Source organism: Marmota monax, unplaced genomic scaffold (assembly GCF_021218885.2).
Source record: "Marmota monax isolate L192 unplaced genomic scaffold, Marmota_monax_Labrador192_F-V1.1 WCK01_AAM20220418_F8-fsc00108, whole genome shotgun sequence".
In the NCBI taxonomy this organism is placed as follows: Eukaryota; Metazoa; Chordata; class Mammalia; order Rodentia; family Sciuridae; genus Marmota; species Marmota monax.
In genome coordinates, this window is record NW_026694593.1 from 771,492 (window position 1) to 799,025 (window position 27,534).

General features: G+C 60.7%; 1 protein-coding gene across 6 annotated transcripts; it reads left to right on the forward strand.

Moving 5' to 3' along the window:
* Positions 1-206: 206 nt before the first annotated feature.
* Mef2d (myocyte enhancer factor 2D) lies at positions 207-27,156 on the forward strand. 6 transcript variants are annotated; one of them, XM_046421535.2, is made up of 13 exons: positions 211-346; positions 12,292-12,420; positions 14,000-14,186; positions 14,747-14,950; positions 16,324-16,461; positions 17,448-17,658; positions 17,893-17,949; positions 19,479-19,669; positions 20,104-20,124; positions 21,168-21,297; positions 24,621-24,855; positions 25,223-25,532; positions 25,823-27,156. In XM_046421535.2, exons 3-13 carry the CDS (start codon positions 14,133-14,135, stop codon positions 25,832-25,834), a joined length of 1,563 nt encoding a protein of 520 aa, XP_046277491.1. In that variant the 5' UTR covers positions 211-346; positions 12,292-12,420; positions 14,000-14,132; the 3' UTR covers positions 25,835-27,156. The 6 variants fall into 6 exon arrangements, with proteins under 6 accessions (XP_046277489.1, XP_058427876.1, XP_046277493.1 ...); XM_046421533.2 differs by lacking the exon at positions 12,292-12,420 and having other exon boundaries at positions 207-346; XM_058571893.1 differs by lacking the exons at positions 12,292-12,420; positions 16,324-16,461 and adding an exon at positions 16,517-16,651 and having other exon boundaries at positions 207-346.
* Positions 27,157-27,534: the final 378 nt, after the last annotated feature.

Sequence of the window (27,534 nt, forward strand, 5' to 3'; positions counted from 1 at the left end):
CACCCCTCAAGCTAGGCTGAGCTGTGCCTACGTCGGCCTCGACTCCCGGGGGCTGGAGGAGTTACCTTTGGAGCCTGAAAGGAGGAAGGAAGCAAAATATCAACAACTGTCGAGGCGGCTCGGGCGCTCGGCCCTGGTCCCCAGCTTGCCCGACGTCCGCCTGCCCGCCCCCGCGCGCACGACGGGGGCCCAGGCCCCCCGGCGCCGCCCAGGGCCCGCGCGGACGCCGGCCTCATTTATTATTCCTCCCGCCCGGAGCTGCGGCTTCCCGGTGTTGAAGATCCCCCGGACCAGGGGCGAGGGTTACCCCTTCCCTGCCGTGACACCCCGTTTCCCTCAGGGGCTGGTGAGTAGAGAAAAATAATGCGCCTGCCACTTTAAGAGGCCCCCTCCCCCACCCGGTCCCGGCCCGGGCGGAGGGTGGTCTGGCCCGTCCCCCGAGGGTGGGCTGGGGTAGCCCCGGGGCTGCCGGGCGCGCGCGGGAGAGCGCCGCGTCGTCGCGTGGCGCTGGCGGGGGCCCGGGGCTGTTTGTGTTAGGGAGTCGGCTGCGGGCCCCGCGGGGTGGGCTGTCATTCCCTGGGGTGTCGGGGGCGCGGGCGGGTTGGGGTCGCGCCGGCCTCCCAGCGGCCGGCCAAGGGGCGCCTTCCTCCGAGGGGTCTCCGGTGACAGCCGGGAGCGACTGACATTTTAACAGCCGGCCCCCCTCCCTCCCTCTCTCTCCTCCTCGCGCCGCCTGTTCCCTCCTCCTGGCCCGAATGGTGCCGAGGGGCCCGGGAGGGCCGCGGGAGGGCGGGGGCGGGAGCCGCAGCTGTTTGGGAAGGGGGGGGGCGGGGATGTTGTTCAGATGACACCGGGGTGGGTTGGGGCGTGAGTGTGTCCCGGGGCCCGCGTGCCCGGGCCGGTGGAGTCGGGACGCCGAGTGGCCCCGGAGGTGGGCACGCAGCTCCCTCTTTGGGACCTCCTAGCTCCTCTCCGAGCCCCCTGACCTGGCTTGTCCGCTGCCCCAGCTGGAGAAGCCCCTGGCCAGAAGTTTGCAGCTGGTCCACGTCTGGGCCAGAGTCCTCCAGTTCCCCTCCACCTATGGCAGGCCGAGCTGCGGGGACTGGGGTCTGCCCAGGGAGTGGGGGCTCGGGAGGGAGCGCTGAGGGCAGCGGGATGCGCTCACTTTCCCACCGCGGTGCGAGCCCCCTTCCCGTCAGCCCGAGTTTAACAGGGGTCCAGGGAAGGCGTCTGTCCCCCTAATGGTTCCCGCTGACCTCTTAGCAGCCCTTACAGGTCTCCTCAAGAAAGGAGGAGTCCGGGGTCTGGGCACACTTGGAGCCGCTGACTTGGTTACCCCAAACTTGTCCTTCGAAGTGGGAGGCTCTGTGCCTCCCCTACCGCGTGCTGTTGGGGGTTGGGGGAGGGTACAGTGGGCGCATCCTGTGTCCCCCTTCTCTGCGTCCCCCCATTTGAGTTTTCCTCAGAGGCTAGTTTCTTTGGGGGTGGATCTTAGTCACCCCTCCTCCCATCGTCTTGGTGGGTCTCCCTGCAATTCAGGGGCCAGCCTGGAGTGTGGGAAGTTTGCCGTCTGGGGCGGTGACCTTGGGCTGCTCTGGCCTGGAGATAGTAGGGGAGCCTGAGCCAGCATGAGATTGGGCCTATTGGAATTAGGAAGGTGACCACCCCCCACTCTCCTCCAAGCCCCCAAGGGGGAGGTCTTAGTAGCTAAGGAAGGCATTGAAGAGGCACATGTCAGTGTTCACAGATGTCCACCTGCTTGTGGCCACCAGGTCACACGGGCCCCAGGACTTAGCCTGGCTGTCCCAGATCCCACAGCTTGCCTGGGAGTGAATTTCCTTCCTGTGGTTTCCTGGTGGTGGGCAGGAGATGGGGGTGGGGTGGGATCAGTGTGGGAGGGGCTAAGGACCTTTTTATATGGAGCAATTCAGGGACATTGGAGCTTGGGTATAGCTTTTTCCTGGCTTGCCCCAGCATGGCATTTGGGTCTCAGTGGTCATATTTTCTTTGTTGTGACTCCCTTGTCCCTCCAGCAAACACTGTACATGTCTGCATGTGTGTGTATGGATGCGTGTGTGCGTACACTTGTAAGGGGATTCTTCTGGGGAAAGGAGGAGTTTTACTTGCTCTATTGTAGCAACCTGAGAGGTTGAGCTTTTTACCTGAGATCACACAGCAAATCTGTGTCAGAGCTTTAGTCCCTCCACTCTTTCAGGCTCAGCTTCAAAGTAAATAGAGACTGGGAAGGAAGACACAGCAGCCATGCTCTTGGAGGTGGTGGTCCCCAGGACCCAGTCAGAAAGCATCTTAACCCTTATGTGGGGGGTTGGGCTGAAACTTGTGTCTGCTGTAAACCAGCATCTAAAACAGTGGTGGAGGTCTAGGAGGGTGGCAGGTGCTGCCTGCTGTCCACCCCACTCTGGGGCTGGTGGCCCTGGGCTGGAGGCCTCCGCTGCCCGGCTCTGCCCCTCGGAGCTCCTGGCTCTCATAGGCCGAGATGTGATCGTCTTTCTGGCTGCTGTTATATAATCTCTCTCCAGCAGGGCTTTTTTTTTTTTTTTTTTTTAATCTTCCCTGGGTCTTTCCTGGGAGGTAGGATGGGGAGGAGAAGGTGGGGGGACACCTCAGGTTGGGGGCTGGAGGAGCAGCCGCAAGGAGTCTGAGGGGGTGCCCTCGGCCCCCCGGGACTGGGAGGGGAGGCTTTGGGATTAGTGCCCTTCGCACCCTCTTCTGATCTTGCCCTGGAAAGGTGCCTCTGCCACGGGTGTCCCTGGTCCTCCTGCCCTCAGACACCTGGATCTCTGCCCGTGCTGTCCACCTTCTCTTCCTGGCCAGCTGGGCCTTTCATCCTCCCTGGCCAGCATCGGGTCCAGAGTCTGAGCGCTTACCCCAGCCTGGTGGGGGCCCTGTGGTCACTTTGCCGACCACCTGTGGGCCTCAGTGGGGGAGGGGTATGGGGACAGGTGGGTGCGACCTGCGTTTCCCTGGTTGTGTCTGAGCCAGCCCTGCTTGTCTGCCCTTCCATGCAGACAGGTGGCCTTCCTGAAGTAAGGAGCCAGTGGGTGGCCGGCGCAGGTCTTCCCCGTGGACGCGGCGCTCCTGCGTCTGCCCAGGCTCTGTAAGTGGGATGAGGACCCAGGCGAACCCATCATCAGGGTTGGCGTGGGCCTGTGGCACTGTGGTGGCAGGTCCTCCCACCCCCCAGGTCCATGGCTGTCCGTGGCCAGCTGGCTTGAGGCAGTCACCTCCCTGTACAGGGAAGAGGGAAGGAGGCTGTCGTGGCTCATGGCGGGCAACACAGCCTTAGCATCACTGTAATCGCTGGTGGCTTTTATGAGCTAGTCATGGGGCCGGAGTCTGGCCAACCTTCTGTCCTTCTGTCCCAGTTTGGTGACTTAACTCATGGGGGAGAGGGTGGTGTTAGGTCCTAGGAGCTCCATTCTAGAAGTTGGGTGTCTGGATGTGTTGTGTTCACATTGCCCTTTCTGTCTACAACTACAGCAGGCAGGACCAAGCTCAGACTCCAGGGAGAACTTCCCAATGCAGCTAGGTTGGGAAGAGATGGTAGCTTTTACTTTGGCCTGGGAACGGAGGGGATCACAAAGCATTTTCTCCTCCTGTGGCTCTGCTAAAAGGCCTTGACCTTTGGCCCAGTGGGTTGGTGCTGTTTGGCTCCTGGAGTATTTATTTTCTCTTCTCTCCGCTGCCTAGGACAGAAAGTGTTGAGAGGAGTCTGTCCTGCAGCTGCAGGAGGGTAGGCTTGGACCCCTCCCTCAGCAGGGCTGGGAGAGTCTGGTGCCGGTTTGGTGTGGTGTGGAGGGGGTTGGGCTGAAACTTGTGTGGGGGCCACCAGGTCACACGGGCCCCAGGACTTAGCCTGGCTAAGGACCCAGGCCCTGCGCCATGGGGGGCCACAGCGCTTGGTGGCACACGTGGTGAAGGTGTAGACACCCGCAGAGCAGCTGTGGCTGCGGGGGAGGGGGTGGCGAGTGGCAAAGATGATTAAAGGATTGGAGAGCGAGCGGGGCCAGGGTGAGGGACCAGAGGCCAGAGGACTGAGGGCAGAGCGAGAGAGCAGGAGGGATTGAGGTTAGACCACAGATGGGCAGGCGAGAGCCCCGTCTGCACAGTAAAGAGCCGGCTGTGAGTCCAGGCGTCCTGGCTGGCTTCCGTCCCTCCCCCACCTGGCCCTCTCCTTGGCCCTGGCGCACTGGTCTCCGCCCCCCACACTGGCCGTGTGTCCTTGGGTAAGTCACCCTCTGGGGGCCTCAGCTTTCCAGGTGCACTGGAGTTTTGCCTTTTGGTGATGGGACATCTGGGTGCCTTGGTGTCAGTCACAGGTCTCTGTCGCCCTCCCTACTCACCCACCCTAAAGAGGGAAGCCATTCGGAGGCATCAGGTTCTTGGGCGCTCTCAGGCACTGGGGGCAGACCCCGGCCTGAGTGACCCCGAGGCCTTCCATGTCTGGCCTTTCCCCAGGTGGAGGCCGCCGCCTGCCCTCCAGGGAGCCCAGCCATGTTGCAGACCGCTGCTGGCCGCGTGGAGGCCGGGGAGTGCTCCCTTGACTCTGCACAGGCCCTGATGGCTGTCTGGACCTGGTGCTGCTGTCTGACCGCCCTCCTGCTGTGGGCCAGGAGGGGAGGGACCTGTCCAGGGCTCCCTGTGGCTGGCCACACCCAGGCGGGACCATATTTACTCATTTAAACTTGCCCTCCCAGCAGGCCCTGGCCTTGGCGAGGTGCCTCTGGCTGTACGCTCTGGCCACTCCCTGAGCTGGCCATCGCAGACGGGGACGCCAGGTCAGGGGCTTTTACTCGCCCTTTCGGGGAGCTGCCCCCAGCCATGCCCCACTCACCCAGTCTTCTAGGATGTGTCCTTCACCAAAACCAGAACTCATGGGAATGTCTGGAGACTGTTTGTCCCCACACTATTTTTTTTAGAATCTGGAAAACTGAGCCTCAGAGATCTAAGTGACAATGCTGTCCCTGGGGCTGGGGGCTCTGACTGAGGTTGAAGGAAGGCTCCTGTCCTGCGGGAGGGGCTGTGGGAAGAAGGCCGGGAGTCTGTGGGAAGGGGCCTAAGTCCATCCTCTAAGAGTCCCGACACCCTGGACCCCGAGGAGGGGCTGCCTGTGGGTTTGGGTGTCTGGACGAAAGCCCCCAGAGCAAGGGGTCAGGAGCAGATGACACGCGGCCCCATCCTGAGTGTCCATGAGTGTCCCCTTGGGCTTCTGCGTGAGGTGGGGGAGGGGGGCTAGAGTGGGAGGCCTGGACCCCCTAGGAGCTAGGCCTGTCCCAGGGCAGAGCCCGGCCAGGAGCTCCCATGGAGAGCGGTCCCTCCCCTCAGTCCTGTGTATGAGGGGCACACTGTGCCTGCAGGCAGCCCTCCTGTTCCCCTTGTCCCTGATGCCCCTGGGCGAGTCCCTGCCCATCTCCAAGTTGATCTTCATGTCTGTTAAAGGAGGTGATGCTGTTTGTCCCCCGTGGGAAGGAGAGGGGTTCCGTGAGAAAACGTGCAGGGCTGCTCAGCAAGTGGCACCGCCTGACCCAGGACTTGTCTGCCAGCGTCTGGTGTCCTGGAAGGGGCCGGGAGGCTTTGGGGGGACGTGCAGGCCCAGGGCTAGGCTTGGGAGCCCAGGGGTCTGCCTTCCCACCAGCTGCCTCCATGGCTCAGAAGCCACCCCTGCCCCTGCTCCCGGCTGACGGTGCTGTTCCCCGTGGTCTCCTTGCCAGCAAGTGCCTGGGGGAGGCCCATGAGGACAGAGCCAGGACCTGGGTCCCCAGGCCTGAGGGGAGACGGGCCCACTGGAGGCTGGGTGAGGTGGAGGAGAAGCGGTGTTTGGATCCAGCGATAGGAGGCAAGGAGATGGAGCAGGGGCTGGGGTGACCTTGGGCTTCCAGCCCTCCCTGTAGGGCAGGTGCGCTGTCGTGTTGGGCCAGGGGAGGGCCAGGCCTGGGCCCACGGCAAGGCTGTGCTTCAGCCCTCTCCTGCACCCTTCTCCCTGACCTCTGCGCCCCCTCCTGCCCACAACCCTGATCTGTGCTGACTCCTCCACTCGACCCCTTGTGTGGCAGGCCCGGGGCCCAGGCTGGCTGGGTGGGGACAGGCCTCCTGGCCCAGCTGCTCCCTCTTGTCTCTCCCACCTGTCAGCCGAGGGTGGGGAGCTGAGGGCAGGGGAGAGAGGAACCCTTCACCTGTTCCCGGGGGTGGGGCCCTAGTTGTAAAGCCTAGCAGAGAGATTGAGAGTAGACAACAGGCAGGACTTCCCCCTCAGAGCAAGGCTAGCTCCAGATGGTAGAAATGGCAGGGAGAGCGTGGTAGGCAGAGGTCCTTACTGTAGAAGTTCCATGGGACTTTGCACAGTGTCCTTGTGAAAGGGTGAGACGCCAGGTCTGGGGACATGGGTCTGCCTAGCCTTGCGCAGGTCCTGCTCCCCACCCCTTGCCTGCGAGGCCCCTCCGTCTGGCTGAGCATCTCAGCCTCACTTGACACTTTCCTGAGAGCAGCGAGCTAATCCTGTAGGAGCTGCCTGGCGGCCACCCTCCCTCCCTGCCAGGGGCTTCAAGGACTGTCCTCCAGTGAGGAGGAGACCCAGCCACTGCCCCAGGCGGCCCCTTTAAATCCTTGGTGGCTTCTCGAGGTCATGATGTCTCTAGGAGGATTTGCTCTCCCTGATTGGATTGGCCTCTTTCGGTCCCGGTCCCCTGTCCCTTGTCTGAGGTGTGGGTGTCACATTCTGACCCTCCGCCTCCCTTTCCCCCAGCACCCGTGGTGTCCAGATTGAGGGCCCGTGGCCAGGGCCCGGCTCTCCTGTGCCTCAGCAGAGCAGCCCCGCCTCTGTCCTGTGGATGAGAAGAGAGGGGACCGAGCGCCGTCCTGACAGTGGCTTTCTGGAACTGCTGCCTGCTTCTCTCCACTTATTCCTTTGGCCAGGGATCATCATTACTCCCTGCTCTCATTTTCATGGGCAGTTCCTCCCCTTGTCCAACTAGCAGTCTACCCGCTTCAGTGGTAGGCAGCCCAAACCCAGCACTGGTGGCCTTATGCTCATCCCAACGGCTCTCAAGCTGACCCGCCCCAAAGCCCCAGCTGCTACTTTCACTTCTGTCTCTTAAGACCCCAGGGGGAAGTAGGGTGGGGAGGTGGAAGGTGACACACTAACCGTCCCAACCGCCCCCACCTCTCCTCAACTGAGGCTTCTGATGGCCAGGGGCCCCTGTCCACCACTCTTGCTTAGATGACTGAAATGGGCTTGGGTTGCAGTGGAAGGGTTGGCTACTGTGGGAAGGATGGTGGTTAGATAGCAGGAAGGACTTCCCAGGCTAGGAGACCTCTGCTGGGCTTCCTTGTTTCTGAGAGTAAGGCTAGAAGTGTAGATACTGTAACTGGACAGATGGAGGTTGGACTTCAAGGTAGGTAGGGGACTGGTTGTCTGCCAACTCTCATTGGTAGGAGTTCAATGCTGGGGCCTCCTTGCCCTCCCAAATGTCACCAGCTGCCCATGCTGGATTGGGTACCTTCTGACAAGCAGTTTTGAGCCCCAAGACTACTTTGAATCTAGGGACTGAGCCCTCAGAGGTCCCCTTTGTAGTCTGTGTCTGTTTTTCTGTCCCCGGCCACATCCTTCATTCCGCACTCTGGAGTGGGTCCTAGAAATGGGCATGGAGACAGGAGTAGAGGACAGCTCCCTGCCTTGCCACTCATGCCCAGCCATGGCCCCAAGGGGACTGGGGCCCCGGGCAGCAGGGCAGTGGGCAGCCGCTGGACCTCATCCTGGGAGCCTCGGCAGATCCCCCTTCCTCCTGACCTCACCCCATCCCTGCCTGGACCTGGACGGAGGGGACCCAGCTGGACCAAAGCTGTCCACTGTTGCCGGGGGTGTTTACATTCAGCAGTGCTTTGGCGGGGGGGGGGGGGGGGGGAGGAGATGGAACCAGGGGCTTCAGGGCCTGGGACACTGGGCTGGGGTCTCCGGGTGCCTTGGGGTCTGGGTGGGGTGGGAAGTGGGATCTGAAGGAATGAGGTCAGAGGCACTATGCAAATCCCATGCAAATGAGCGCCAGTGAGTCAGGCCGAGGCCTGCTGGGTGGGGCCCAAGGAGCACCTCGAGTTTCAGAACCAGCCCCACCAGTGTTTGACAGTGACCTTGGGCCAGACCACGACAGTGACCCTGGGAGGCCCTAAGCTCTGGGTCTGATTGGTGGTCCAGATGTGTGAGGGGACTGTGGTGGCCTGCGTGTCCCACCTGGTACTTGCCTTGGCCCACTGTGAGCCTTTGTGGTGCTTTGCAGCTGGTGGAGGGGCTCCCCTTTAGAACACGTCTTCCCGGCCTCCAGATTGCCCCCCCCCCCCCCCCCCCGCAGCTGGAGGACCTGTGTCACCTCTTGGGCTGTTCCTCTGTAAATGCACACAGTCCTCTTGGGCCTCTCCAAAGAGCACAGGGACAGTATGTCTGGCCTGGAACTCTACCTGCCCAGGCTCCTGGTCAGTAGGGTGCAGCCCATTCACTGGCTCAAGGTCACAGGGTGAGTTGGCGCCAGAGCAGGGACTAAAAGCCCAGCCCAGAGTCCCCACGTTTCCCTGGACTGTTCACCCCACCTCAGGACTCCATCTCCTGTTGCCCCCAAATACTTCCTGAGGTCAGTCTGGGGTTCTCTAGGAACTTTCTGGGGTGGGGGTGGGGGGAGGAGTAGATGGGAACCAGCCCAGAGGTCCCCAGGGGAGGTCAGAGCTAGGATGGGAGGTGCTGGAGCTGCTGCCTCCATAGGGAGCCGCACAGCCCCCTGCAGCACAGGAAGGATGAGAGCTAGACTACAGGAAGGACAAGCTGGGGTGGGGAAGCAGTGGAGGAGGCTCAGGAGACAGACCCTCAGTGGAGAGGCATCTCCTGGGCAGAGAACAGGATGACCCCATCCCGGGAGATTTTCCGGGGAGGAGAGGGTGGGAAGCCTGGGGTGGAGCGTGGAGAGTTGTCCAGCGGAAGCTGCGGGAGGGCTGCCCTCGCTCCCCACCCTGCGCTCCTCAGGTCAGTTCCTGTCCCTAGCGCCAAGGCGCAGGTGCCTGGGACCCGAGACTCCCCTGCCCCAGGCCCAGCTTTCTTGGACGGCCCTTTTTCAGCCCGCCCCCAGGTCCCCAGCCGGTGAGTTAAAATTAGCTCAGTGCCCAGGCTAAAAATAGCCCCTGCCCAGCCCTGAGGCTGCTGGGCGGGGGAGGAGTCCCTGAGGGAAGGGAAGATGGTGGGAACCAGGTCTTTGGGTAGAAGCCTGTCTGACCCAAGTTTATGGGTGGGGCTGGGGCCTGCCCTGGGCTGCGATCCTAGAAAAACTGGGGGGAGAGCAGCCCTCGGAGGGGGGGAGAGAAGGAGGGGAGGGAGGGCCGGGAGCGGGGTGGGGGGCAGGCTGTGCGGGGGCGTGAGAATCGGGCTGTATGGGGTGCGGGGGGTGGGGCAGTGGGACCTCGGGCTCTGCCTCCCTCAGGCTTCCCAGGGACGGTGCCCCCCTTCCTAGTGCATGCCCCCCTTCCTAGTGCACCACGGGAAGATGCCCCAGCCTCTGGCCTGGGCGGGGGAGTCAGGCCCACCCTGCGCCGGCACCCAGGGAGCGCAGGCTCAGGGGAGGCCGCCTGAGGCCCAGCGGGAATGGCTTCCAGGGCTTGAGCCTGGGCTCGCTCCCTGGGGGCTGGAGTTGGACAGCTGGTCCTGGGTGCTCCCTCTGCCTCCTCAGGACCCTTCTGCCCTTGGGAGATGGGCAGAGCGCAGATAGTCCTTCCCAGGGCTGAGTCTGGGCCTCAGCCAGGGCCCCAGGGCCCCTGGCCTCTGCTTTCCCTTGCCCAGGCGCCCCGCCCCGCCCTGGTCTACCTCTTGGCGGGACTGCAAGTTCTCAGAGGGCAGGGAGGGTGCCCGCTGCCTGGTGCCCAGGGACCAGAGTCTGAGCGGTGGCAGTGCTTGGCCTGACTCCTCCCACTCCGGAGCTCTGCGCCCACCCCTGCTCCCTGGCCGGCCCTGGCCAGCCCTCCACCGCGGCCCACTCTGCCTCCGGGCCTGCTGCTGCTGCTGCTCAGGCTCCTTTCCTGTGTCTGTGCGTCTGTCCCCTCTGCACCCCCGCCTCACCCACGCTCCTCCCTCGTTAGTGAGCAGGCTGCTGGAGGCCGCCTGACTGGGGGGTGACAGGTGGATGGGGTTGTCACCCCTCCCCCAGCCCTGCTGCTTATTTCATGCCCTGCAGCCCAGCCACAGGGAAGAGGCGGGCGGAGGGGTGACAGCTGTCTCCCGCCTCCTGCCTGCCCCTCCAGCTCGGTTCCCAGCCTCAAGCAGCCTGCGAGGGAGGGACAGGCCGCCTAATGAGCGCAGGTTGAGGCCCGGGGCTCTGTGAAGGGGCGCTGCCCAGCCTCTCTGGCGTGTGCTGCACTGGGCCTGCACCCCCAGGTCCTCTGAGCCCCCGGGACAGAGGGCCAGCCGGGATGGACCGGTCCAGGGAGAAGAGAGGGAGGCACTCCCCTGACAGCCAGGAAGGAGGAAGGTGGCCGTGGGAAAGGAGCCCTCGGGCCCTCCCTAAGGACAGCCCTGCTCAGCCCTGCGCAGCTGCAGCTCTGAGGGGGGCTGCCCTGACCGCTCCCCTCCCCGGCTGGCCCGGCCACCTCACACAGGAACCGAGATAGCATCATTCCGAAACCCGAGGATGGTTTGAATATTGCTCAGGTACCAAGAGGTGTCACTGGGAGGCAGGGCCTGCTGCTTCTCCATGTCCCCTCCAGACCAGGCACTGTACCTTGCAGTGTCCCTCATTTGCATATAAACATAACCACAGTTCCTATTGGGTCTTTAGCCCAGCTTGGGAAAATGGCTGCTGTCTGTGGGGTCCCCGCTGCTCTCGGGTCCCTTCAACTGCCCGCCTTGTCCGTTGTTGGGCTCCTGCCTCACCACCTCCTCTCTGTGTGCAGGGCCCCTCTGTAGCTGTCCTTCCCTCCCAGATCCGGGGCCAGCCCCACAGCCCTGTCCCCTGTGTTCCTCCTCCATCTCCATCAGGAAGGGCCACCCCACCCAGGAGGTCCACCCTGCCAGCCCTGCCCTGCCCTGCCCTGCCCTGCCCATTGAGTTGGTGAGTCAGAATCAGGCAGCCAGAGCCTTGAAGGGGCACTTCTCTGACAAGGATGGGCCAGCCAAAGGAGTCACAGCTGTGGCCTGAGGTCAGAATGGAGCAGGCCCTGGGCCTCAGCAGGAAGGCCACCTGCCCGACCTGGCCTCCCAAGGCCAGGGCTGCTCAGAGTGAAGGAGAAAGGGTGAGAGCAGGGCAGCCAGGGGCCATGGCTTCCTGGAGGGGAAGAGGAGTGGGCCAGCCCAGGCCGGGAGGAGAGCTCACATCTGGGGGACAGATGCCCGGGCCTCTGGCTGCTGGCAGTTGGTTAGGTAATTAGGCAGAGGGCTAATTAAGGAGGTCCAGGTGTTCATTAAAATCTTCCTAATGGGGTAGGAGGGAAGCTTGGGCAGGCTAGGCCTCCACACCTTGGCTGGGGTCAGTTTAGGGTCCTTTGAGCTCATGTAGGCCCCAGCCACCCTCTTTGAAAGTCATGGTTGAGTTTATGTTCTTGCCCTAGGGCTTTCAGAGAACCTGCAGTGAAGGGGAATCAGGTTAGTACAGACTGAGCCTGCTTTGTAGGAGGCCTTGTGGTTAGATAGGAGGAAGGACTGCCCAAGGCAGGGACATCTTCTCCTCTGGCAGTGTTGGCACAGAGGGGGAGCAGCAGTGGGGAAAGGGCCGTGGAATGTGTGGAATTATAAAAAGTGCTCTGAGCTGCCTTGGAGGGAGTGGGCTAGATGGGGCCTAGTCTTGTTGAACCCTGACTTCCCTCTGTCAGAGGATGCTCCTTGGGTCTCTGTGGCTTCTCTGCCTTTTCAGTCCTGATCCCTCTCTCATCCCAGCTCCCCCAGCATGAGGCGGGGGTGGGGGGGTGTAGGAGATCAGCCAGGGAGCTGGTTGCCAGGCAACAGTTGCCTGAGCAACCCCATCCTCTCCATCTCCATGTGCTCAGGGCTGCTCCTTAGAAGACTTTAGAGTCTCACCCGCTGCACCAGCCAACCCAAGGGTGGGGAGAGCGGAGGACTGAGGTGGCAGGGGGGTATTTGGAGGGTGAGTGGTGTCCAAACAAACGAGCTTCAAGGGCAGTCAGGAGAGGGACAAGTTCTAGCTGCACAGAGTGAGAGGAGCTCGACTTGCAGCAGGACTAATGGAGGTTAGACTGCAAGAAGGACTTCTCAAAGGGCCATGACGATGAGACAGTCTTGTCTTTTTGTAGGTGTTTCCTGAGCTCCTTACAGGGTCTAGAGTAATGAAAAGGACAGATGTAGTTCCTGCCCTCAGGAAGCTTCAGTCTCAGGGAAGCCAGGCATGAATCAGAAGCACAGAGTGTAACATTGACATCGTGGTGAGTGCTAGAGATACTGCATGAGTGGCTTTTTGGAGGATCATGAGAACAAAGAGGGTTCTCCCACTGTGGAGGAGGGGACAGAACTGGCCATAGTCTGCCAGAGGTTACATCTCAGCCAGCGCCTGCTCATGAACACAGGGTGGTCAGAGGGAGACCGGAGGGCAGGAGAGAAGGAAGGTGGGTGCAGGAGGACTGGGAACGTCCTGCCCTCGCCAGGCTGGGCCAGGAACCCTGGGCCTTGCTGCCCTCCCCTTCCCTGAAGCCCACTCCACCACGGCCTAGAAAGCACAGATTCACCGGGTCCCGTCGAGAAGCAGGGGCGCCGGAGTCCTGGGGCTGGAGTCCCGGCAGTGGGAGTTAGTGAGGAGTGGGGCGCCGGGGCCGGTGTCTGCTGGGCCACTCAGGGCTGTGGGCGGCGCACAGCAGAGACCAGGGCCTGCGGAACTCGGGTCTCCCCTTCTCTCGTGCAGTTTTGTTGCTCACCCCCACCTGCTTCAGCGTTCCCTCAGGTGCTTACGCGGCAGGCGGAGTGGGAGTTGTTCTAGACACATCGTGTGGCCTGCAAAGCCGAGATGTTTGACCCTTCATAGAAAAGATTCACTGGGGTCTTGGCCGGGGGCAAGAACACTTGCCTAGGAGGCCTAAAGCCTGGGTTTCACCCCCAGCACTGCCAAAAAACAGATTTTGGGGGGGTACCAGGGATTGAACTCAGGGGCACTCAACCACTGAGCCACATCCCCAGCCCTGTTTTTTATTTGATTGAGAGACGGGGTCTCACTGAGTTGCTTCGTGCCTTGCGGTTGCTGAGGCTGGCTTTGAACTCGCCATCCTCCTGCCTCAGCCTCCTGAGCTGCTGGGATTACAGGCGTGGGCCACTGCGCCTGGCCAAACAAATTCTTTTTAAATTTCTTTTTCTGCTGATCTCTTATGAGGAGTAGTGGTTGGTGGGTTTAAGCAGCAAAACCCTTTCTCCAAACAAAGGTTTTAGGCGCAGGTCTGCTGAATAAGTCAGACTGTCGTGGGGGCGTTCTGGCTGAAGGCAGGTGGTGGTGGGACCCCAGGACTTGGGGTTCCATGAGCTGGTGTAGGAACACTGCTGTAGACCTGTTCTAGTATGTTCTTGAACCAGGGGTACCAGAGACATCCCATCCTGGCATGAGGCACACCATGCTTGCTGGCCTTGGCAAGTGTCCCCTCTCAAGACTCCAGAAGGTGAACTGCTCTTCTGGGCCAGGGGGTCACTGGGGAGCAAGGCAGGCTCTGGAAAGCAGAGGGAGATACTGGTGTTCTCTAAGATCCAGACCCTGAGCAGCTACACGCTCCATGTCCTCTGCCTGACCGAGAGCAACATGACCATGCAGAAGAGCCTGGACCAGAGTCCTGGGCCCGGTGTGAGTCCCAGCCTGTGCCTGGTCTGGCAGACCATTGCCACAGGTAGCCAGCATGGCCTCATTTTGAGGACGGGGAGGAGACGATGCCAGCCTCTTGCAGGGGTGCTGTAAGCCTGGCTCATGTCCTCAAGGAGCGCATGGCTGAGCGTTGGGGCCTGACAGTGCTCTTGTGACTCTCCTCCCAGGAGGCCGTGCAGAAGGTGTCCTGCAGACCATGAACTGAGCTGGTTCCAGACGTTCATGAGCACAGTGTGAGGGGTGCCGAGACCCGCCACCCAGCAGCCTCTCCCTCCCTAGCACTGAGGACCTCCAGAGAAGATGGGGAGGAAAAAGATTCAGATTCAGCGAATCACTGATGAGCGGAACCGGCAGGTGAGGAAGTCCTGGAGCCCCAGAGTAGGCGAGGACCGGGAGCTGGCCCCCGCTCCACGTCCTCCCCGATCTTTGATGGGGGGCTTCTGGGAGAGGAAGAGCTCGGACAGAGGGGTGGGCTGAGTCAGGAGAAGAGCAGCCCCCACCTCCCTACAGCTGCGGGAACCTTGTGCCCCAGGAGGGCAGGCTCTGCTTTAACCAGATGGACCTGTGTCCCCACCCGGGCGCCATATGCAGGCTTCAGGCCACACCTGGACACTTCCAAACCCCAGAATGAATCCTTTCCCTCCTCTTATCCTAGGAGCCCTCTGCTTTTCCTTGTGACCTCTCCCTAGTCCCTAGCACAGAGGGGTAGAGGCCTGGCCGTCTAACCCTCTCCCCTGTGGTACCGAGGCTGCGACTCCATCTTGGCCACATGCTGGCCAGGTAACTGTCTTCCTCAGACTAGGAACTCCTGTGTCTTCCTGAAAATGGGAGCTCTGAGGGCAGTGGCTGTGTCCAGCTCATAGGCAGGGGTTCCTGGACTGAGCCAGCCCTGGACACCAGCTGCTCTCCTCCAGGTGACGTTCACCAAGCGGAAGTTCGGGCTGATGAAGAAGGCGTACGAGCTGAGCGTCCTGTGCGACTGTGAGATCGCCCTCATCATCTTCAACCACTCCAACAAGCTGTTCCAGTACGCCAGCACCGACATGGACAAGGTGCTGCTCAAGTACACCGAGTACAACGAGCCGCACGAGAGCCGCACCAACGCCGACATCATCGAGGTGGGCCTGTGGCGGGCACCGCCCGCAGCCTGTGTCCTCGCGCACACGCGCGGTGCCGCCCCAGAGCCCCTCAGTCTGCACACACGCGTTAACCCACATCCTGTCACACAAACCCGGCCCCGGGAAGGAGGAGGGGCAGTCCAGGTGGATGGCCAGCGCCTGGGCCCGGGCTGTCAGGTGTGCTGCCCACCGCGCTCCCAGGAGTCCCTTCCTGCGGCCAGCACGACAGGACTTCTGTCTGCTGCCTTCTCTTGTGCTCTCTTTCTGTCCCTGTCCCTTTTCTCCATCTTGTGGTCGGTTCCTGCATCTGACTCCCTTACTCATTTATTAATTTTTGTCTCCCCTTTGTTTCTTTCCTTCTCTGTCACTGTCCCTTAGTGGGCCCCTGTGGTTCTTTTTCTGTTTCAAAGAGAGCTGACCTTGTGAACTGTTGGAGGACACAAGCTTTCAAACTCAGCTTTGCCCTTTCTTGGCCATGTGGCCTCAGGCAGGTGGCTTGGCCTCCCTGAACCATGGTGTCCCCCTCCACAAAATGGGGCCAGAGCCTGCTTTGGAGGGTGCTGTGTGGACGGCACGAAGCAGCCCAGCTCCGGGTCTCACACTGGGTATGCACCGTGGGGTGCAGACTTGGGCTGAAGAGGAGGGCGCCCAGGAAGCTGTAGGCCTCAAATTCCTTCAGATTCAGAGATTGGGGGGAATTCTCTTTTTTTACATTAGAGAAGACAGATTTCAGACTAGAACATGAACTTTACATTCACTTTAGAAACAAGGCAAGTGTCCACAAAGGCATTTTGAGCACGTAGAGGGCAGCCTTGGGTCACGGCAAGTGCTTCCTCTTTGCTCAGGTCGCTGTGGTGATCCAGTTCCTGGGCCTGCTGTCCCCTCTTGGCTCTCCTGAGTCTCGCTTTCTCCCTCTCTGTCCCTACCTAAATTCTCTCTCCTCTCTTCTGAGCAGAGCCTGGGTTGGGATGGGCAGGGTCCCCTGACTTCACCTTCCCCTAGGAAGCTCTCAGTGCCCTCTGGCCAGGCCTCACCAGACAGGGCTGACCCAGGCCACTAGCCCCTCAGCCATCTCCCCTGAGTCTGCCCACGTGGGGCTCTGGAAGCACAGTGCTGGCCACACGCACTCCCCGGGTCAGGCGCTCCCACGTGGTCCCTGTGCTCTGCAGCCGCCCCCTGCTGTAGGTCTTCACATGGGCCTGGGGGCACGGGGTGGAGGGATGCCATGGGGTGGAGGCACGGGGAGGCGGGGGCCTGGGTGGCGCTGGGCACCCTGAGGAAGGAGGCTGGGTGAGCAGGGATCTTGGGGGGCCTGAAGGCTCCTAGGGAGGCCCGGAGGACCCTCACCCGCTGACCTAGTGGTGCGGTTACAGACCCTGAGGAAGAAGGGCTTCAACGGCTGCGACAGCCCAGAGCCCGACGGGGAGGACTCGCTGGAACAGAGCCCCCTGCTGGAGGACAAGTACCGGCGCGCCAGCGAGGAGCTGGACGGGCTCTTCCGGCGCTACGGGGTGAGCTGCACTCACTCTCTCTCTGTCGGCCCCCCCTCCGGCCCCTTCCCCCCAGGCGCTGCACAAGAAGCACAGGGAGTGTGAAAGCCCTGAGGTGGACGAGGTGTTTGCCCTGACCCCCCAGACGGAGGAGAAGTATAAAAAGATAGACGAGGAGTTTGATAGAATGATGCAGAGTTATAGACTGGCCGTGAGTAGTCGCATGGAGGGCCTCCCTGTGGTGCATGGTGTGGCTTCGCGCGGCCCTCGGCTGCCTCTGGGTGTTCTGCTCTGAGCCATGCTGGGGATAGCGGTGACCACTGAGGACCCTGCGACCTTGGTCAGGATAACCCCGTGACCTGTGCTGCGACTCATCTCAGATGGAGCATGAGCCAGAGAGGCATGGAGCGTCCCCCTTGCCAGCAAGAAACATGTAGATGACACGAGGTCCTTGAGGGAAAGGACAGTGCAGGGGGCTTGTTGTCCAGTCGTCTTGGGATGAACACCCTGGGGCTGCTCCGCAGCCCCCACCCAAGGCACTCAGCAGTGTTTAGGGCAGCAGAAGTGCTAAAGGGGCAGGCGCTGAGAGGGTAGACCCCTCTGCAGCAGGCTGGGTGGTGAGTGACTGCAGGAGAAGCAGGTTGGGACCGTGGCCCAGGCCTGGAAGGGCTGCGTGTGTGAACCTGGGTCTGTACCCAGGGCGGCTAACCTCCTCCCGTGTGATCTGCCTGGCTGAGGACTAACCTGCCTCCACTAGGGGTGTCCCTGGTCCATCTGCAGGGAACAGAACCGTAGTTTCATTCTCTGGGCCAGAGCTGGATCTCAGAGCACTCCCACCACCATCTGCCTTAGTAGGAGTGGCAGGCAGGACCTCAGGACGGCCGGGGGCAGAGAACTGGAGACTCTGACCCAAGAGCTCAGGAGACCCTTGCCTGTCCTCCCAGGCGGAGTGGGTCTGGGGAAAGGTGCTGACCTGGTCTGACCCTGCCCCTCCTTTTTCTGTCTAGTCAGCTGTCCCGGCCCCCAACTTTGCCATGCCTGTCACGGTGCCCGTGTCCAATCAGAGCTCACTGCAGTTCAGCAACCCCAGCGGCTCCCTGGTCACCCCTTCCCTGGTGACGTCGTCCCTCACAGACCCGCGGCTCTTGTCCCCCCAGCAGCCAGCACTACAGAGGAACAGCGTGTCTCCAGGCCTGCCTCAGCGGCCGGCCAGTGCGGGTGAGCAGACGGGTGGGGGCAGGAGGAGGTGCGAATGAGCTGCACAGGGGACTCTGGGATCCCAGTTTCAAAAGTGGGCCTGCCCTGTACCTACCACAGCATCCCGGTGTTTGTGTGGCCCCTGAGGGACGGGCCCAGGGTCCAGCACTCCTCAACAGCCCCCTTTGGTCAGTCCCCGGACCCCCCTGCCGGGGGAGTGCTGCCAGCTCACCCTGGTTCTGCTTCATTCCCCAGGGGCCATGCTCGGGGGAGACCTCAGCACTGCTAATGGAGCCTGCCCCAGCCCCGTGGGTGAGTACCACTGCCCTGCTTGGCACCGGGAGGCCTGATGCTTGCTCAGTGGCCAGGAGGGACCTAGATTAGGGGAGGAGCATCACAGGATGGTGGAGTCCCTGAAGGGGACGAGAGCGGGAGGATGTTTCTGCTGCTGGATTTTGGTGTCTGCGGCAGTGGGGTGGACGGCCAGCAGACGCAGAGCCAGGGAGTGCGGGCAGGCTGTGAGAACCAGCGTTTCTAGTTGGAGCAGAAAATCCAGGTCTTTCCTGTTGACTAGAGGGGTCTGATTGGGACCTGAGGACGGGGTGGCCTGGCCGTGCTTGGAGGAGCAGCAGGCAGAGACTTGCACACGCGTGTGCCCGGTCACACAGGGTCCACATGTTAGATGTACTTGTAGCCACAGAGGAAAGGCTGTCCCACCCCCAGCAGCCCATAGGCCCTCCTGTCTTGTGTCTTTGTCCAGCTGGGTGACTGTGACTTCTAATGTCACCATTGACGTCACCCTGACATTCCTGCCATTCTCAGAGTGATCCGGGAATTGGGACGGAGGCAGCAGTACACTTTGAGGGCAACAGCATGCTCTTAGGGGACAGAGCAAGGTGGCATTTCTGCCTGCAGTCACTGGTACATCCCTGAACCCCAGAGTCCCTGAGCTTGGCGTCGGCTCCCTCCTGGCAATAATCACGTATGGGGTCAGGAAGCTGGGTCAGTACCCCTCCCTGTCCAAGGAGAGGACCAGAGAAGTTCCCACAGACTTTGAGGGGAGAGCTGTACCCACTGGCCCTGGGGTCCATTGTGTGGGAAGCAGGTGAAAACCCTGCTTGGCCTCCCGCCAACTTTGTGGCCCCACAAGCCATTAGACACAGCCCTCTCTCCCGTGCTCAGGACCACCTATCTTTCAGGGTTAGCGTGAGGATTAAATGAGATAGCATGCCCGTTGTGGAGGGGAGCAAACGTGAAGGGTAGTTACCACTCTAACTGTGGTGGTGCTATGCCATCAGTCCCTCAGGGCCAGCAACACCGTCACCGCCCGTGAATGGCCTGTTTCCCCCAAGGCATGGGCAGCTTATCCTTTACCAGTCCAAGTCTCAGAGTCCCCAGCACACAGCAGAGAGCAGCCCAAATGGTTGGTGGTTAGCCCTGGTGACCAGGCTCCGCAGAGGCCTGGATCCCGCGTCGCCACCTGTCCCCCAGCCCCGTGGGTCCTGTGGGGGCAGGTTGGGGAGCCTTTGGAGATGACAGGAGAGAGCCGCAGGGAGAGGCTGAGCTGTGGGGTCTCTGCTGTCGCAGGGCAGTAGCAGTGGTCGCTTTCCCGGCGTGTCCTTGGTGCCCCCACCCCAGCCCTGTCACATGTGGCCTGGAGGCAGGAAGGGAACCCAGTGATTGAGGAGCAAGATGTCCTCTTCTTGTTCTGGGAAAGTGGTGGGGACGCAGGCAGCTTGGCATGGCTGGGGGGGTCCTGGCGGAAGGGGTCCTGGCGCGGGGAAGAGAGGACCACGGGGCCGGCCTGCCTGCCCTTCACCCTCACCTCCTCACTCCTCCAGGGAACGGCTATGTCAGTGCTCGGGCTTCCCCTGGCCTCCTCCCTGTGGCCAATGGCAATAGCCTAAACAAGGTCATCCCTGCCAAGTCTCCACCGCCGCCCACCCATAGCGCCCAGCTTGGAGCCCCCAGCCGCAAGCCTGACCTGCGGGTCATCACTTCCCAGGGAGGAAAGGGGTTAATGCATCACTTGGTAAGTGGGTGTCTGGGCCTTGGGCTGGAAGTGGGAGGCTGGGAGGAGGGAGAGAGCGGAGCTGAAGCAGGAGAGATAAAGGTTGGCCAGGAGGTAGGACTTCCCAAGAGAGATCATGTATGCATGGCTTTTTATGAGCTCTGTCTTCCCTGAGGATTATTTAAGAGGTTGGAGCATAGAGGTGCCAGGGTAAATAGGCAGTAGAAAGGACGGGGGCTGGGAGAGAAGGTTCTGTGATGGGGAAAGGGTCTCATGTGTAGCAGGAGGTTGCCGAGTAGATGGTGAGGGGTGTCCGAGCTGGTGGAGGCTGGGACAGAGCTCTGTCCTCCAGGGCTGGCCAGTGCCTGCTGTTAGGCAGGGAGGTGGGTGGGTGGTGTGGGGGAGGGGAGAGACCAGAGACTGAACCGTCCCTTTGGTTTTATTTCTGCTCCCAGACTGAGGACCATTTAGATCTGGTAAGTGAGGCCATGAGACTTTTGTGGTGCTTTGAATTCTGGGTCAGCCCACTCCTCTGGGTCCCAGCATGGAGCGCCCGTGTCTTGTCCTTTCCCTGGGTGTTCAGTGTGTGGTGTGGGTGTGGTTTTTGCCGTGCTTAGTGCACACCTGGCAACTGAGGCGAACGGGGTGGGGTGAGGGGCAGTCGTGCATGTGGGTGGACCTGTGTGTGTGTATGCAGGTGTGGTGCTGCATCAGACGACACGTACACACGCGTGTCTCTACACAGTGGAGTGAGGCCACCCTCAGGCCCCAGAGGCCTCAACCCCGAAGCCTGGTTAGGCCCTAGGATCCCCCTAGCCCTCTACTCTGCGTGGTCCACACAGCATTCTTGGAACCCAGGACAGGGACCCTGTGGGGGATGCCAGTGGACAGTGACATCGGTTTTCTAGGGGAAGCTGAAGCCTAGTGGGCTGGACACAGACATGCACGGCCACTCTCTTACACACTTGCATGCTCGCCCATGGCCAGGAGTGGGACAGGGGCTCCTCCTCCCAGCTCCCTGACGGGAGGCCAGAGACTGGAAAAGGCAGGCAGGCTCTGGCGGCCAGCACAGCGGCAGTTCCGGCCCCAGTGTGGAGTTGGAATAAACAAGTGACTCAGCGGCAGACGGCAGACAGCCCCACACGTGTGTGGTACACGCAGGCACACGCCACACCAGGCCGCGCGTCCCCTCCCAGATGCCGACGCGCCTCCCCAGGGCCGGTGCTGTAGTGCGATGGCTTTTGTCTCACTATTCCTGTCACTCTGCCCTAGGAGCCTGTGCCGGTGTTGGGGTCGCGGCCACAGGGCCAGTGTTGGGGCATCCTCTTCCTCTTTGCATGTGTGGGTGAGAGTGAAGCCAGTTGTGCATGTTTTTCTCCAGGGGTCTCAGTGTCTCTGTGATTGCACCAACTCGTGTTGGGGTACCTCTGGGTCCTCCATGCTGAGGCCCCACCTTGATCTTGGCCTCCTAAGGCAGCCCACCCGTCTGGCACCTCCTGACAGACATTTTCTCCTGCAGAACAATGCCCAGCGCCTCGGGGTCTCCCAGTCTACCCACTCGCTCACCACCCCAGTGGTCTCCGTGGCAACACCAAGTTTGCTCAGCCAGGGCCTCCCCTTCTCTTCCATGCCCACCGCCTACAACACAGGTGAGTGTCCACGTTACGTGTGTGCACTTGGCCTTGGAACAGACGAGTGACCAGAGAAGGAACATAGCTATGCTGGGAACCAGGGGTTGTGGCACATGCCTGTAATTCCAGTCACTCGAGAGGCTGAGACAAGAAGATCTCAAGATTAGAAAATAAATTAAAAAGGGCCTGCGGTTGTGACTCAGCAGTAGAGCACTCGTCTAGCACGTGCAAGGCCCTGGGTTCGATCCTCAAACACCACATAAAAATAAAAAAATAATAATAAAGGTGTGGTGTCCAACTACAACTAAAAATAAAATATTAAAGAAATAAATTAAAAGAGCCAGGGGTGTAGCTTAGTGGTAAAGCACCCTGGGTTCATCCAGTACCAAAAATAAATAAATAAATAAGCCAGGGAAGCCACAGTCTGAGGAAAGCTGTTGATTTGGGGGATTCCTCGTTTAATTATGGTTGCTTGATTGATTTGGTACAGAGATCTGAACCCAGGAGCACTGAACCACTGAGCCACACCCCAGCCCTTTTTTGTATTTTATTAGAGTCTCACTGAGTTGCTTAGGGCCTCACTAAGTTGCTGAGGCTGGCTTTGAACTCACCATCCTCCTGACTCAGCCTCTTGAGTTGCTGGGATTATAGGTGTGCACCACCATGCCCATGACGGCTGGATTTAGCAAATAAAAATGTAGAATACTGGCCAGTTGTGGTGGCACATGCCTATAACCCCAGCAACTAAGAAGGCTGAGGCAGGAGGATCACAGGTTCACGGCCAGACTGGGCAACTTAACCTGACCCTGTTCCGGGAGGACTCGGTGGTATAGCCCCTTGGCTCGGTCTCTAGCGTGAAGGGATGGGAGTTCACTCCAGGTGTCTGTCAGCCCTGTCCTTTGCCCACGCAGCTTCGCACATGCCCACTCCCACAGCTTTGAGGTGTCACCTTTAGGCCAGTCTCATCTCTGGGAGCATGGGTGGGGAGGCTCGCTCCTGGTGCACTGGGACTGAGGCCACCAAGCAGAGCTGGCTCCTTGAAGGCAGAGCGGCGGGGAGCAGGTGGCAGAGGGAAGCCCAGGCCATTGTTAGGAATCCCGCCGCAGTGGTTGCCTGTGGTCACCGTTCCCACAGTCTTGTGAAGCAAGAGGGCAGTTGGTTGTCGAGACCTGGGACAGGCGTTTAGCAGGCCAGTCTTGGGAACTGTTGTTGGTCACGGTGGGAAAGGCAGGTTCCACCCCGGACTTGCCCTTGGCTCTCAGGAACGTGCGCTGGGTTCCCACCTCCTCTCCGAAGGCAGCCTTCCTCGGCCTCTTGGTGCAGAGCGGCTAAGCCAGCTCGGCTGAGGGTCAGGTGTACCCAGGAGACCCTAGGCGTGTAAACAAGGACCCAGGGAGCACATGCTGCTCCCTTGGCACTGTTTACAATCCTGGCTCTGGTTCAGGTTGCGCTGGGGGTGATCTTGGTGGTGTCTGGGGCAAGAGGTGGGCCTGGTCCCTTGTTGACGCTGGCTGCAGAGGTCTGACTGTGGTGGCTCTTTGAGCGGGCCAAGCACTGCCTGGTGGCTGGGAGCTGAGCCTCCCAGTAGACAGGGCCGGAGTCTGTGAGGTAGGGCAGCACTGAGTTGGGTCTCTTATCATTTTCTCACTGAGGGACTTCCGGCAAGGGTTCGTGAACCAAGGGCTAGAAAAATCCAGTCAGTCCCGGAGCCCATTTTTGCCTTTGTTTGCTTTCTAAATACAGGCATCTCAAAACTGTGGCCAGTGTTAGGGACAAGCATGGACCACCTCTGGATGAGGTTCAGAGATCACAGAAAGTCCTGGGGTCTTGCCTGAACTCTGCCACTGGGCCAGTACCTCGGGTCTCAGGCTACAGTTGCCTCATTTGTAAAGTAATAGTAGGTGATCTTTGGAATACCCACCAGGTGCCGAGACACTCCTGTGTGCCTCCTGAGTGGCCACCCTCTGGTCCCGCAGGGCATGGTGCCGCTCGCCTGGGATCTCAGCGCTCTGGAGGCCGAGGCGGAAAGATTGCAAGTTCAAAGCCAGCCTCAGGAATTTAATGAGGCCCTAAGCAATTTAGCAAGACCCTGTCTCTAAATAAAAATATAGAAAGGGCTGGGGATATGGCTCAGTGGTTCAGTGCCCCAGGGTTCGATCCTGAATCCCCTCCTCCCACCCCCCCCCCAAAAAAAAAAAAAAAACCTCTCTGGTCCTCACAGCAGATGCTGTGTGCTTATTCTGGGTTGATTACTGCCTCCCGTTCATAGGCAGACAGGACGTCATCTGCCCAAGTTCTCAGGGCCTATAAGTGGAGATAGCCAGGAAGATTGGCCTCCTAGCAGTGTTGCAGAGGTGACACCATCTTCTCTGTATCAATGTGGCCGGAGCAGATGGCCTAGGACTCCCAGCAGAGGGCTGTAGTTCGGGTTGACTGGGGGACATGCCCCGCCTCCGACCCCCAGCCTGCCCTCCCCCGTCACAGTTTGGCATCTTTATGGTCCTCAGGGAAGACATTTTCTAAACTGTCCGAACAGGATGCAACGGGAAACATTGCGGGGCACTTCATGGTTGTGTTTGTTCTGTGGCAGTGCAAACATCATAGTGTCTTCACTGATCAAGCTAGATGTTTCAGAAAACCAGTGCCCCCAGGTGCAGCCTTGGCCTGACCCTGTGTCCGAGGCCCTGCACCCGAGTGCGAGGACTGGGAGCCAAGGTGCACCTTCCGCGTCTGTGGTGCAGTGCGGGCCCAGGCCCCTGCTGTTGGTGAAGGTCTCTACAGACTGCAGACTCCTGGGGCTGTGCAGAAGTGGGCATGGTGGCACATTTGCTTGCTGGGCCTCATGTGCCTAGGGTTCCCTGTGGGTCCCCACTGCCTCAGAAAGGCAGCTGGAGAGTCAGACAGGTAACGACAGACACAGTTGGACCTTCCCTGCTCACCTTTGTTCTCCTTGGCTTTTCCTTTTTATCATTGTCATCACAGAAGTGATACCTACACAGAATTTTTCTTTAAAAAAAATTTTCAACACTATTTTTAAAACCACCCGTCTTTTTTTTTTTAAAGAGAGAGTGAGAGAGAGAATTTTAATATTTATTTTTTAGTATCTGGCGGACACAACATCTTTGTTTGTATGTGGTGCTGAGGATCGAACCCGGGCCGCACGCATGCCAGGCGAGCGCGCTACCGCTTGAGCCACATCCCCAGCCCAAACCACCCGTCTTTTCAGCCTATGTTTTTTTAAAGCACCTCCTGTTATTATGACTGCCTTTCCCTGAGTGCCTCTCTGAACCCTTGGCGCTGGCCCTCAGCTCCCGTCCTGACCCTCCGCCTTCCCCCTGCAGATTACCAGTTGACCAGCGCAGAACTCTCCTCCCTCCCGGCCTTCAGCTCGCCTGGGGGGCTGTCGCTAGGCAACGTCACCGCCTGGCAACAGCCGCAGCAACCCCCGCAGCCCCCGCAGCCGCAGCCCCCGCAGCCCCAGCCGCAGCCCCCGCAGCCCCAGCCGCAGCAGCCCCAGCCGCCGCAGCCACCTCAGCAGCAGCCCCACCTGGTCCCCGTGTCTCTCGGCAACCTCATGTGAGTCCTCGCGAGACCTGCCGCGAGACCTGCCGTGGGTGCCTGGGGGTGAGGGGAGGGAGAGGGGGTCCTGCGGAGGGCCGCCTGTCCCCGCCTGTCCCTCGGTGGGTCTCCCGTGAAGCTCTGTTGGGTACCTTGTACCGGCCCAGGAGACTCCCTCTGGGCCCTGTCCCCCAGCCAGCCCCAGGCTGCAGAAGGTGACAGGATGAGAACTAAAGTGGCCTGTTTTATCTCCCCCCCTTCATTTTCTCTCCCTCTTCTCCCGCTCCCATTCTCTCTCCTGCTCTCTGTCTCTGTCTTCCCACTTGCCTGTCACTTACCCCTCTGTTTCTGGCCCCCCCACCCCATGCCCATTTCCTGCCTCCAGCCCGGGCAGCCCCTTGCCCCATGTGGGTGCTGCCCTCACGGTCACCACCCACCCGCACATCAGCATCAAGTCCGAGCCCGTGTCCCCCAGCCGCGAGCGCAGCCCCGCGCCTCCCCCTCCAGCTGTGTTCCCGGCCGCCGCCCGCCCTGAGCCTGGTGACGGTCTCAGCAGCCCAGCAGGGGGATCCTATGAGACGGGGGACCGGGACGACGGACGGGGGGACTTCGGGCCCACGCTGGGCCTGCTGCGCCCGGCCCCTGAGCCTGAGGCCGAGGGCTCCGCCGTGAAGAGGATGCGGCTCGACACCTGGGTACTGTAGCCTCGTCCCTCCTCCTGCACTGCCTGCTCCGCCCGCCAGGGGACGCCCCACATGCCCCCACTGTTTGCTCTCCCACTGGAGAGGCCTTGTGGCCGGCGCCGCCACCAGCCCTTTGGGGCGCACCAACAGCCCTCCTCCTCGCTGAAGCCCAGCCCCCCAGCATCAGACCTCTGCTCTACGCCCCCACAGCCGCCGCCCCATTCCTGGCCCGGGGAGAGGGGCGTGGGGTGCACCCGCAGCTGGCCACCCTCACACCCCTTCTCCATCTCCTCTCTCCGCAGACATTAAAGTGACGATTCCCTCTCCCCTCCTCAGCCTCCCCGATGAAGAGTTGACAATCTCACCGCCCACCCTGTCCTGGGCTCCTCCCGCTCGACCCCCACTTCCTTTCTGTGCTCCTGTGTCCTGTTGACGGTTACATTTGTGTATAATTATTATATTATTATTATTATTATTATTATATTTTTTTTAATTTGGATTCTGGCTTTGGAGAGAGGGATGCTCTCGTCCCTTCTTTCTCTCCCCCGCCATTTTCACTGGCGGGGGCTCTCTTTTTTTGCGGGAAGGGGGGGACACTTTGCACGTTGTACACATATGCTGCAGGAAGGGGGGCCCAGTAGGCCTTTGGGAAAGGACAGGTGCCGAGCCCTGCATTTGGAGCCCCCCGTGCCATGCCCCAGACAGAGGGAAAGAACCAAAAAACTACCATACAGCAAAACCCCACAGCAGGCTGGAGGCCGGGGGCTGCTGGTGTGTGTGGGGGGGCAGCAGGAGAGGCAGGGGCGCTCTGCTGGCTGCCACACGGCTCTGGGCACACGGGGCCCAAGCCTGGCCCCAAAATAACCGACATACACGACACCCTTTTGACTCTTGTGTGCTGCACCCCAAGGTCGTGGGTGGCAGCCGAGCTTCTGGGCTGGGAAGACTGCCTGGGAACCTGGGCGGGGACGGGGTAGAGGTGGCCTCTCTGGAAGCACATTTGAAGAGAGAGACCGAACCATGAGGAGAGGGGCTGAGGAGGGCCGAAGGGCTGGGCAGAGGGCGAAGGGGGGCCCTTTCCCTCCCCCGGCTTTTTCCTCTAAGATAAACAGTGCAATAGCTCCCCATCCCTCCGTTGACCCAGCCCTGTCCAGCTGGCCTCCGTGTGCAGGGAGACGTGTGGAGAGGACCTTTAGGGAGGTGGCTCCAGGACTGGGCAGAGTGGGGCCCTAGGCTTCCCCGGGGTGCCTGAGGGCAGGTATGGGGAGGGGACTTCCTCTGCCTTGCACGCTTCCCAAGGAGTGGACACTGGGATGGCCCAAGGGGTGGGAGGTCCCTACAGATGGGTTCCATCTAGAGGGCTCCTCCCGATCCCTCCTGGGTCCCCCGCCCTCCTCACCCCCTGCTCTTGGCACCCTCATTGTCTCGCTACCTCCTGTCCCACCACCTCCAGGCCTGTCCCACCGTCCCTCTTGGCTACTGTAATTGTAAATAGCAACCTTTGGAAACGTTAGCGGTGTAACAGTCCAGGAAACTGTTTTGTTGTTGTTGTTTTTGTTGTTGTACTGATATGAAATGAGATTCTATTTTTGTCAAAGTATATTGTAATAATAACGACTCAAAGGCCCGTACTGTACAGGCGAGATTCTTCTGCTGTTGTTCTTGCTCCCTCCTCTCCCGTCCCCTCCCGTCCCCTGCCCGGTGGCCTTGCTCCACTGCCTCCTCGGTGGGGCGGTGGCAAGGAGCCCAAGGGGCACTCAGAGCACGGGGTCCCGAGACCTAGGGCTGGACCAGAGCTCAGCCTGGAGGGGCAGCCCGGCCGTGTCCAGCACCACCTGCCCTCAGGGGTGCCGCCCCACTCCTCGCAAGTCCAGGTCCCGTGGGGTTTCCTCCGGTTGGAGAGTAGCCTTAGACCAGGCCCAGTTTTGTGGTAGATGACCCTCTTTGCCCCCCTGTGACCCAGCCTCTGCAGTATTCCCACACTTGACACAGGAAGGAACCAGTAGCAGAGAGG